Here is a 12,568-nt window from a genome sequence, read left to right as displayed (position 1 = left end):
GGGCAGGGGGGTGGAGTGGGGGGTGGAAGGGTGAATGAGGCTTAGGGAGTCCTGGCGCGGAGAGCTGCGCTATAGACTTACCCCAAGAGGCCTGAGGATAGTAGTCATGACTGAAATTTTTTATCTTTAAAAGTTATTTAAAAGTGAACAAGGTTAAGTTGGCATAGATTTAATTATTGTCCTATTTTTTAGACATTATCCCCATTTCCAGTCATCAATTGGAGAGCTGCGCTATAGACTTACCCCAAGAGGCCTGAGGATAGTAGTCATGACTGAAATTTTTTATCTTTAAAAGTTATTTAAAAGTGAACAAGGTTAAGTTGGCATAGATTTAATTATTGTCCTATTTTTTAGACATTATCCCCATTTCCAGTCATCAATTGTCATAAAATCTCCCTGGTTTCAGAACAGTATTTGCTAAGTACGCTTCGTGTTAGAGTGCAGCATACTTTCTTTACAGCTGATCATTCTTCCATTATTTTGTGAGTCAGGTTGCCATGTATTCCTAGAGCATTTCAATACTGCCCATCTGAAAAACAAAAGTCCTTACTAACTTAAGATGTAACCGTGGTTCATTCCTTCTATACGCTTAGCTCTTGTTCCTAGAAAAAAGAAAATAAAAAATGCACAGTAACTCAAAGTAATGAGTAAAGCATCAAACAAAAGAACACAGCACAAAACAGTGATTGACTGATATTGCTGTAACTCTTGAAAAGCTATCGAAGCAACACTGTAGTTGCTTTTGTCAGATGTTTATGTATCACATTTTCCCACAATTGAGGTCATTTAAGCCCCTAATCCTGCCACTCCTCAAGCAGATAACTTTGCCTTTGACTGATCAATACTCTCTTAGGTGATGACAAATATGCCAGGCATCCACATTATTTCTGTGCTGCTCAAATCAAGTTAGTCTAGTTATTCCATTTTAACATCCTTTGTAACTTTTATTTTTTTTGCAAAAGAGGTATAGTCTATTTTCCTGATAAATTAGTTACCTGATCAATATCCATCACCTGTTTCATATTTTCATTCCTTTGATTCTGATTTTAAGAGACGATTTTTTCTTTCCTTAAAATTATCTCATTCTGTAACTTTTTCGTCTTTACCTTTCTCGTTTTCATTCCATTACAGCGCTACTGAAGCTAGTTCGTTTTTAACTGTCTTTGATGTTCCCATTTTCCATGACATTATTAAACCTTTATCACATAACTTTTATTTCCACACAGTAACCGAAAATGATGTCTAACCACACTGATTCCCTCCATGCTGTCCTTGTCACTATGACTCCATCATATGATTTAGGGTCAGATAAGATGATGCTTCCAACGTTGTTCCTTGGGTTAGGACTGCTTTGACTATGCCAGTCTTTTTGCATTTCCATATGAATTTGAAGACTTTTTTCCTAATTCTGCAAAGAACAGGATTGAAATTTTGATGGGGATTTTGTTGAATCTGTAGATCTCTTTTTTTTCTAATTTCTTTCTCAGGAAGATTCTTAGTGGAATACAGGAAGCATGATGATGATAATGAGGATGTGATGAAAGTGGAATCCCCTTCAGTGCTGCTGGGAGTATAAACTGGTACAGCCACTAGGGAAGTCAGTGTGGAGGTTTCTCAAAAGATCAAAAATAGAACTACCATAGGACAAAAGAACATAAAAACTAAATTAATCCTGGGAATATACCCAGAGAAACTGTTTTGTTTTCTTTGCCTCTTGCTGTATTAAAAAATATTCTGACAATAGCAATTTAGGGGAGAAAGGGTTTACTTACCTCATAGTTCCAGGTTACAGTCCATTAGAGCAGGGAAATCACAGTGACAAGCTAGTCACATTGAAGCAGCTAGTCACATTAAGTTCACAGTCAAAGGAAAAGTAAATGAATACACATATCTTTGATGCTAAGCTCCCTTTCTGTTTTCATTCAGTCCAGTGCCCAGTACATGAAATGGTGCCTCCCACATTCAAGGTGAATCTTCCCACCTCAGTTAACCCAATTTAAAAAATCTGTACATGAAATGGTGCCTCCCACATTCAAGGTGAATCTTCCCACCTCAGTTAACCCAATTTAAAAAATCTGTACATGAAATGGTGCCTCCCACATTCAAGGTGAATCTTCCCACCTCAGTTAACCCAATTTAAAAAATCTCTCGTAGGCATGGTCACATACCCAACTCTCAGGTAGGGGATTCTAGATTTTTTTGAAGTTGACAACACTAGCTATCACAAACTCCCAGCCCAGTCCTAACACAGAGATACTTGTACGTCCATGTGTATTGCTGTACAACTCATAATAGCTAAGAAATGGATCCAGTCTAGATGTCCATCAGTATTTGAATGGATATGAAAATGTGGTGCATATGTTCAACTCAACCAAATCATAAAGAAAAAGATAATCATGACAGTTTCAGGAAAATGAAATGAACCAGAAATCATTATATTAAGTGAAATAATACAGAATAAAAAAGATAAGTACTACATATCCCTGAATTTAATGTTTTTCTACATGGGCACAGAGGGTACTGAAAATCAAAAAGAGACCACGGGAAGGGGAAAATAGATACTGCGGGGATGGAAATAGAAAGATGTAACAGGAAAGCAGAAGGAGGAAGAAGATGATGATGATGAGAGAGGAGCACTGGGGCAGGAGAGGGGAGCAGGGGAAGAGGACCAGCAAGAACAAAGTACTTGTGGAAATGCCCTAATAAAACTAACTGTAAAAGTTACTGAAATTGAGATACTAATATCTAGTATTACAAAATCAAAAAGAAGAAAGTTTAAGAAAAAGGAGAAGACAGATAAACTGGGGAGGGGAGGGCTGAAGTTTTAGGATGCGAGCTGAAGTGTTTCTCTGTGTTTGAAATGGTTGATTTCCCAGTGCTGACAATATGTGGACGGTGATTGTGACACTGAAGAGATGAAGAAGCCGTGTTGTGGAGTAGTGGTCATTAAAGAACGCCTGGTGCCTAGCAATTTCATCAGTTCTTCCAGTGGCCGCACTGGCTTACCTAGGGAAATCTGTTCTTGGCTCTGTGAACACAACCAATATTATTACATTTTGTTGTTTTCCTTCATCTTTATAATTATTTGCTTTGGAAAGCAGATGTAACTAAGTGTCAAGAGACCAGATTTGGATTCTGTTTGTGTAGTTATTTCACTAGTATTGCCTCAGTGACATCCTCTAGTGCATCAGACTTCCTCTAGCAAAAACAAGCTAGTCTTATTTTCTTCAAGAAAACAAAACTTGTGAAGATTGCTTTATATTCTCTTGACTCATCACCATTTCTTATTTGTTTCTAAGCTATGATTGTCACCAGACAAATTCTTTTACATTTCAACTGCTCTTACCATGACCACTGAGATCACAGAAGTCAGATGATTATCAACTAGTACTTGGACGTTTTTAATAAAACAACCAGCCTATTTTACTGAATTGAGTCTCTTATTATATATGTTCCTTATGCAATCTTCCTAAAACACAAGATATGATCAAAATTTTATGGAGCTGATTTCTGATTCTTTTATTTCCACACTCAAAAATATTATAAGACTATTTCTTCAGGATAGTGCTCAAAAAGTTTCAACTTAATAATGAAAGCTTTCCATTATCTAATGAAACTTGGTTATATTTTCCCTCTGAATTGAGTAATAGCTTGTAGTAGGTTGGTATAGGGAAAAAGCCAGTATCTTGACTGGTGAAATGATCCCCTAGGGTTGCTCACTGAGCATCATTATAGTTTGAATTTATAGGTCCCCATCTCAAGTCTTTCCTGTTTCCTCCATCTGAGAGTTTTCTCCTATGCACTGGGTACCATCTCAGATACTCTGGGTTATGTCTTTATGCTTTTTTCATTTTATATCTTCTGTTCTCGATTATAAACTATTCAAGGGCTTGGATTTTTGTATATTTTGCTTATTGTATCCCCAATGTCCAATTAACCATTAACTACATAGTAAATGTTTTCTAAATTATGATTCAGTCAATACACAATTGAATAAATGATATTTTGTATAAAATATTATTTTTGAGTCTTGTACAATGTGTTACATGAAAATTAAGTAGTAATAATATTTTATTCTTTTAAAACTGTCTTAATTTAGAAGTATTACAATCTTGCATATATTATTCCATTAAGCATTGTTTTCTTTTTTTGGCTAATTTTCAACAATAATTTCATTATCTAAATAAATGTATAATGATCCTAGATTTTCAAGTGAATTTTGATGATGTTAATTTAAGTGGAGCTAACACTTGGATCAACCCTCTGGGTTGTATAATAAGATGATAGTTAGGCTTGCTGAGATTAGTTTGTAATTTGAAGATGGATTTTTACAGGATAAATAAGTCATAATATAGCAAATTTGAAAGACATAAGTAACTATGTAAACACGCATTATTTTTAAAGATTTCTAAACTAAAGATCAGGTATTTTAAATGGATTATGATTATGTTTCATTGTATTTATTATAATCTTTTATTTTTCTCTGATATTTTCTTGAAAATATAATACTTGAAGGACCAAGTATTCATAATTGATTCGAAGTGTGAATCTGGAAAAGGACGATGCTCTTTCAACCCCAATGTGAACACTGTGTCTGTGATGATCAGTAAGTATATAAAAAGGGGGAGGATGTCAAGTAATAAAGAAAATTGACATGAACACAGTAACTGAAAATAGAATGCAATGCTTTCTGTGATTGTTTCCTTCATTTTAATAATCTTTAAAAATGATACAACATGCCATTTTTTTCAGATGGAAGAACAAAATGCATATGTTGATCTAGTACATTCTCTGTGCATTGGTGTAAAGGTTGCTTTAGGAAATGTTGGCCCTTTTTCTTTGCTTTATTTTCCACAAAACACCAGTTAAGAAGTAGGTCCAATCACATTGTCGACTCAGTTTCTCAATCCGAATTTGAACTTCCAGCATTTGATTCCTTCCCATAACCCATTTAAATATGTATCTAATGTGTAGGAGATGGGTTTTCTCTTCTTTGTTTTTTTTTTTATTTATTGCTTTTAATCATTTTAATCATTGACCACAGACTAGGTGAACAAAAATGTGTCAAAATTTTTACTTTATGAATAAGAAACCCCAACCCTCCCTGAGGAAAGCTGCTTATAGGGGAATAGTCAGTCTCCTTTAAGTGTAAGACTCTTGGTAGATTGACCAGGCTCCAGTGGATGAACCTGAGAGGCATTTGGGCACACAAATTTGACTCTAAAGGTAGAGGGACAGTAAAGGAGGTGCAGAGAAAGGAGAGAGAGTCTAAATATGACCAAATATATTCTATGAAACTAACAAAAATTCCATATAAAAATGTTTACTTGATTCATTTAAGTGGGGAAGCCTATCTTTCTTAATGTGGAAAGAAAGTTAAGATAGACACCCACAGTACCCACTAAATTGTGATCTTGGAATTAACCAGAAAATTAATGCTACTATGATCATTCAAACTGAAAGAAGAGGAAAGTATCTCTCTAGAACAATGGTTAGAAAGCTTTGAAACTATAAATTGTGTCTTATAAATAATATTTTCCAGTAAGTTTCCAAATGGTAGATGATAGCAGCAATGTTTCAAAAATGTTTATTTGTATGTGAATTTTATTTACATTTAAAATAAAGCAAATCACTAGAATTATATGATGTGTGTGACAGCACATATTACTCATTTGTTTTGATTTGAAAACTATGAAAAAAACTTTAAAGATCTGGTAAAAGGAAAACATGAAGTTTTACCTGTTTGAATGTGATTTAAAATAAAAAAGCAGGACATGCCAAAGGCTTTAAGTCTTTTACTGGCTTTATCCTTAGAGAATTGGATTTACTTACAAAACGAATACTAGCTATCTCGATTTCTCAAAGACCTGAGACTGAATGCATGTGTTTATGTTCCTATATTAAGTTTTAATTATATTACAAGTCATATTATCAAATAAAGTCACTAAATGTTTAACATAAAAATATCAGTGAAGGGCCTACAGGATGGTTCAGCGAACAAAGCAGCTTTCCTACAAGCCTGATGACCTGAATTCAGGCCCCAAGATCCACATGGTAGAAGGTAGATCCAACTTCTCAAGTCGTCCTCTGACTTCCACAGTTGGGTCATGACAGGCAAGAGTATGTGTGTGCATACACACACACACACACACACACACACACACACACACACATACACACACACAAATATTAATAATAAATAATTTAATGTAAAAATTTTAAGTTAAAAAAGAAGAAAGCATGAATTTTTTAGGCTTGCATTTCTTGTTTTACTTTTCTACTTGGTTACTTCTCTATAATTATTTCAAAATTTATGTGATTTTTCTCACTACCTTATAAGAGTTTGGAATTTCCAATTCAATTACAGTGCTCTAAAGAAAACAGATTGGTTGAAGTACTCATATCTGTTAAATGCCATGAAACATTTAGAATGAGAAGAGGTCAATATTTTACAATATAGTTTCAGCATCTAATCTACTGACAAGTTCAATGTTCTTTTGATATTTTTAGTTATCATTCTGGACCACAAAGAAATCAGGTGTTATCTTTTCAAGAACTTCTCATAAAACTCATGCAGCATTTTAATGAATAGAAGTAAAATTACAAAGCAAATTATTGTTTAAAGTTAAGAGGTTTTAAAGTTAAGAGGCACAAGTTTATTTTTGCATAAAACTCTATAAAGAAATCCTGAAAAACTCCATCCTCTTGAATTCTTCCCAGTGTTGTTAAATAAATATTTACTGTTGATACAACATGAAGCAGCAAATGTCCTATTTGACATTAGAAAAATTTAGACTGTAAGGCAGGTAACGAAGCCAATTAGGCAAGATTATGTAATTGTAATACTTAAGGTATAATGGATGGGGTCTTATGCTGTAGAATCAGAAAGCTGTACACCAAGCTCTGATGTTTTTTTCTTTTCCTTTTATAAGCAGATGTAATTGACAGCTGTACTTTGTCAATTTTATTGTGCATCAGGGATTTATAGTCCACGGTTTTATGGTTAATGAACTGTAACAAAATGGGAAATAATTATGAGTTATGTCATTTTAATAGCCAAATCTATGCATGTATATGCTTGACAGATATTCACAGATTTTTTTTTTTTGAATAACTGATCTGCTCAAATGCTCTCATACAAATCTTTTTATCACACTTTAAAGTGTTTCAGTGGGCCTTTGGCTCCTTTTCGGAAGGAGGCACAGGTGACAAGATGTCTGTCACACTAGTTCACTAGCTGGTAAGGGTCCAGTTCGAAACCTCATGAGAACATTTTAGAAACATTCCATTCTGTATTCTGTCCTGTCAAACAAGTATTGTTTATTATGAAACACTTAGATTGGAGTGCTTCAAATGCCCCAGTCCTGCCAAATGGCCAAAGTATGAAAAGTAGCCAGGAGAGTATTCAAGAGCCCAGAGGCATGGCAGGTCAGTGGGCCAGACCTGAAGAATTAGATTTTTTTTTTTTTCTAAGTAGATGTTCAGCTACTGTTTAATGCACAAAGGTCACATTGGTTCTCAAAACATCCATGCTTGCTATTCCTCATTAAGATAAAAATTCAATTCTTGGACAGGCCATTAATGACAAATTATTTGAATGTTAGACATAGTTTCTTTTCTATCACTATATATTTTATAGCTAAGTTGCTATTGAATTTGTGCGCTGTACTTATCACACTGAGAGCCTTGTTGCACTAAAGGTCAAATGTGTACTTTGATTCTTTTGCTCACTAACAGTTGTAAGTCAAATTCACTGCTGGGAGGTGCACGTGGCATCCAATCCCCTCCTCCCATGGTCCCTGCAACAGCCTGAGGAAAAAAAATTCTCAAAACCCAGGTTTGAAGAATCTTAATGAGTTTATTGGACTTCCTAACTGAACTTGGGGTGCAAGTCTACTTATAGTCAAGCGGGCGCCCCCCCCCGGCCCCCAATTCATGGCTGTGTTCAAAAGTCCACACCCAGACATAAATTTTGTGGTTGTGGACAGCCTTACAAAATGGCGATAGATACCAGCCTTCTGATTTTCCCAGATTTTATACCCATAGCTCCTCCCCTGCAAGCGTTTATAGTCAACTGATTGGCTGGCAGAGGGAAGGGGAGTGGCTTCTTTGCAGAGCGTGGGAAAGAGTCAGGTCCATGGCTTGTCATTACAAGGTCAGAGAAATAGCCATGCCACAATAGTATTTTCCCAATTTTAATAAAGCTCCTATACCATCAAGTAATAAAAATACTAAAATTTGTCCAAGCTATTAAGTAAAATCTCAGAATTTTAATGTGATGACTATTTTTGAGACCATAGCTTATTTTCTATAATTTATAGGTGATAAGATTAAAATTTCATGTGTTAAATGGCATAACCTAAAACTTTAGTTTTTTGTTGCTTGCTAAAATTGTAAACATATTTTCTGATTTTTACAATTTTTATTTATCAAAGCAAAGCAGTTAAGTTCTTTTGTCTCTTTCTGAAATTTCTGATTCAGAACGTAAAAACACTTAGTACTTGATATATTCAGTATAGGCAGAGGAATTTTTGCATCTATGTAGAACACAAGCTTTTTAAAATTTGATTAGTAAAATATTATTAAAATTGATCATTTTGTATTTGGTAGAAAACAGAAACCAATTCATAATTACACACATCCTCTAAAATTGGGATGATGTACTAAATTAAAACTCCTTGAAAATTAAAATCATCATTAATCTTGACATTTTCTTCCTTTTTCATAGATGAGGAGCTTTTCTCAGGAATGTATATAGATTTCATGGGCACAGATGCTGCTATTTTTCGAAGTTTAACCAAGAGGAATGCAGTCAGAACTGATCAACATAATTCCAAATGGCTAAGTGGTAAGACAACATTTAAAACATTTTTTTTATTTGGTATCATGCTTTAAAATAACATAGAGAAATACAGACAATAGGAAAAATTGTCACTGGCTATTATTATCATATTATTATTATCATTATTATAAAAATATCAGGCTATGGTATGAGTGATTATAATTCTACACCCTGCAGGAAAATATTTAGCTAAAGAAATGAAATAACCCATAATTCATATTCTAATTGTTAGTTTGTCAATGGTGATACACTTGTCATAGGACCGAGTTACTAAAAATGACAATGACATTCATCAGGCATACAAACAACACATAACGTTCTCCATTTTGTGAATGGTAATATATTACAGTTAAATGTGTTTTTAAATCCTTTAACCTGCTTCTATAGTTTCAGAATAAATTCATGACCTTAGAATGTATGGATCATATAAAGAACTTTTGATATTTGTTTTATATTTAGACCCTTGCTTATAAAATGAGTACATATTACTTTCTCAAATTTTGATGACTGTTTAATAGAAATCAAAGTACGATTACTTTGTGATAATCATAGCTTAGCTGTTTCAAATTCTTGAGGTCATAAGGAATTTGCATCCTGAAAGGCTGTCTATTTGATTTTGCTCTATGATTCCAATCAGTTGCTATCTATTGGAGGGAGAAGAAACCACTGAGCCTTTATCATTTCACCCTCAGGAAACTTTCATGTTCTTTCTAATTTGCCTATTCAGTCAAAGATGCAGTTAAGCATGAGTCACCGAAGCCTTTTATTTCACCGATAGAGCAATACATAAAAGCAACAATTGTCCATTTGCCTCTTTAAATTTTTCCTACAGTAATCTGGAAACAGAATATTCTAAAAGTTGTTTTGTTCCTGAAATAGGGAAACCTTGTATGACTTTAAATGACTGCAGTGACTGTATCTGTTCCTTAAGAAGTTTCCTCTTTATTTCACTTGCTATGTTTCAAGAAAGAAATGTTTCAGACTTTGGACTCCTTCCGCTTCACTGAATTAACCTTGTTACATGTACTGGATTGCAAATCACATTTTTGAAACTCAAACATTTTTTTAGAACAAAATAGCCATTAAATTCCATGGGAAATAACCAGTAGAATAAATTTTCAATTCTTTAAAATTTATCAGTACACAACAAATTTTTACATTTAGCACACTTCTAAGATGTACTGCAGTCAGAGACAAGGTTTTATCTATCATATTAGAGTGGCATTTTCTATTCCCAGTGAGGTATCTTGAAATGAATACAATCACTGCTTATCAAAATTTTGACTATGAAAAAAATTCTCATGCCAAAGAGGAGAAAGGAATACACTTGTGGTCTCTTTTAAATAATAGTAGATGGGTTCATATCTTGGGTACATAATCTTTCTATTGCTTTTGCAGAACCTATGTTTGTGGATGCACATGTCATCCCAGATGGCACTGATCCAAATGATGCTAAGGTGTACTTCTTCTTCAAAGAAAAACTGACTGACAACAACAGAAGTGCAAAGCAGATCCATTCCATGATTGCAAGAATATGCCCTGTAAGCACATTTGTGTTCCTATTTGAAGAATTAAAAGTATATATGTTTTTCAGTTTTTAGGTTTTTATTATCTACAGTTATCAATGAATAAAATATTCCAAAAAGATCTTTACTACAACATATATATTTTACCTGTCATGTGAGATTAGCATGACACATTTCGCTAAAATATTCTGGGAGTACTTTGGTGTTGTTTAGTACATATGGCTAGTTTTGACAAATATTGGAATTCCATTAACTGCACTGGTACTTCGACAATATTCTAAGTTACCAAAATTTTTTTTAAAAACTATTATAGTAAATAAATTACTATTGAATTTCTGTAAAGCATAATCATTAATCATTGTGGAGCTGTTTGGTATAGTGAAAAATTAAGAATTGCTTTAGGAAATACCATTGTAAATCTAAAGTGATCAAAATCTCTGTATTACCAATATATACACAGCACTTCAGAAATTCCTATAGCATTCTCTAGCATTCTCATTGACTTTTATTGACTTATGTATGATAACTTTAGACAAAGTATTTTTAATGAGTTGTGAATATTTATCTGTAAATTCTGCAATATTCTACCAACTAGAGCTCAGCTGCTTCTTAGTCACTTGGAGAAATATAGCAAAGTTAGCCAGGGACAAAGCCTTTGAACCCCAAGGAAGAAAAGTCACCAATAGACTTTATGAATGAACAAAGGCTCCCTCACCCCCACATTGGCCAGAGAAATGTATATCATAAACTATCTATCCAGATTACTCAGGGTTAAGTAATAACGGAGAGAAAATAGAATCACCTGGGGCCATCAGTTGTAGGTATGTACCCGCTTTCCTGATCACTTTAAGCTCTGAAATCCTGTGTAAAATAAATTTTGTTCAGATTGAGAATAATTGATGATTTAGAAGAGGCAAACTAAGTTACTTATTCATTGTAGCATTGAACGAATATTTCTATTAAGTATTATCAAATTGGGGCATATAATTTTTAACTCAAATAATCAGTTGCCAACGAATGCTAAAATAAGAGAATAATCTCAGACTACTATTATTTCTTCTTGATTCATACTTATGTTTTCTAACCCTTAAGTTACAATAAATTCTATATTAATCAGAGTACAGGTTTACTTTTTATATACTTCAAACTTTTCCCCAATTATCTAAATTATTTTTATAAAATGTTTTCAGAATGACACTGGTGGGCAGCGTAGTCTTGTCAACAAATGGACCACCTTCTTAAAAGCAAGGCTTGTGTGCTCAGTCACAGATGAAGATGGCCCAGAAACACACTTTGATGAATTAGGTATGTAGGTGTGAGACTGAATATTATTTCTGAGACAGAGTTCATAACACTCCTGTCCTTGTTAGACTCCTAGAAAAGAATGCATCTTCTGTAGGTGTTTATAATGCAAATGATTTCCAACTTGGATGAATGAGTTACATACGCTTCAGCAATGACCTTAAGTATTTTTCTAATTTATTTCATCATTGAATTTGCTCTGTATATGAATAAAGATGGGGGAATGCAGTTCTATATTTTTATTCTTTATTTTATATATAGGTATTGGCATGTCTGAGGATTTATAAATGAATATATAATCATTTATATTACTATACATAATCTGATTTAGAATAAGTTTTTATAAGATAGCACTTCTTTTTCTCTCTCCCTCTCTCTCTGTCTCTGTCTCTCCCTCTCTCTCTCTATGTGTATATATATATAGAATAATAGAGTTAGAATAGAAAAGTGTTTAGTTATAAATTATGGGAGTTATGCTCCCAACTTAGGTTTTCTCAGTGAACAGGACTAAGTATTCCTATTGTGACATGAAGGAGCTTGTGATGTCCAGATCAAATAAGGACTAATATTCTTATTTCTTTATACTAAGGGAAAATTCTTAATTGAGATTGCTTAGTATACATAATAAAATGTATACTAATGCTTACTAAATGTAATTTAAGAATAATATTTTAAACATTTATACATTAAAATTTGTAATACAGTTATTCTCAGATTTTGAAGCAAACAATAAAAATGTATTACAAAAGGTAAAACTTTACCATGTCTAACAGTTATATACCCAATGTATGATGTTCTTCACAAAACTGTTTTATGATGATCACGCAAGTAACATTTTCTGTTTCAATTTTCAAGAAAATGTTCTATGTATCAGTTTATTGTATAGTCAAGTAAGTAA

The 12,568-nt window shown here is 33.5% G+C and overlaps 1 protein-coding gene across 1 annotated transcript in view; it reads left to right on the top strand.

Annotated features, from left to right (window-relative positions):
• Sema3c (semaphorin 3C) overlaps positions 1 to 12,568 on the top strand; it is a 181,790-nt gene that overhangs the window by 111,628 nt on the left and 57,594 nt on the right. Inside the window, exons 6-9 of the mRNA XM_008828988.3 lie at positions 4,516 to 4,606; positions 8,729 to 8,848; positions 10,241 to 10,383; positions 11,559 to 11,673. Coding sequence (XP_008827210.1) covers positions 4,516 to 4,606; positions 8,729 to 8,848; positions 10,241 to 10,383; positions 11,559 to 11,673 — 469 coding nt within the window. The remainder of the gene's footprint in view (positions 1 to 4,515; positions 4,607 to 8,728; positions 8,849 to 10,240; positions 10,384 to 11,558; positions 11,674 to 12,568) is intronic.

Source organism: Nannospalax galili, unplaced genomic scaffold (assembly GCF_000622305.1).
Source record: "Nannospalax galili isolate Female #2095 unplaced genomic scaffold, S.galili_v1.0 scaffold973, whole genome shotgun sequence".
In the NCBI taxonomy this organism is placed as follows: Eukaryota; Metazoa; Chordata; class Mammalia; order Rodentia; family Spalacidae; genus Nannospalax; species Nannospalax galili.
The sequence above is the reverse complement of the archived record's forward strand: the minus strand, read 5'-3'. Positions and strand labels throughout refer to the sequence as shown.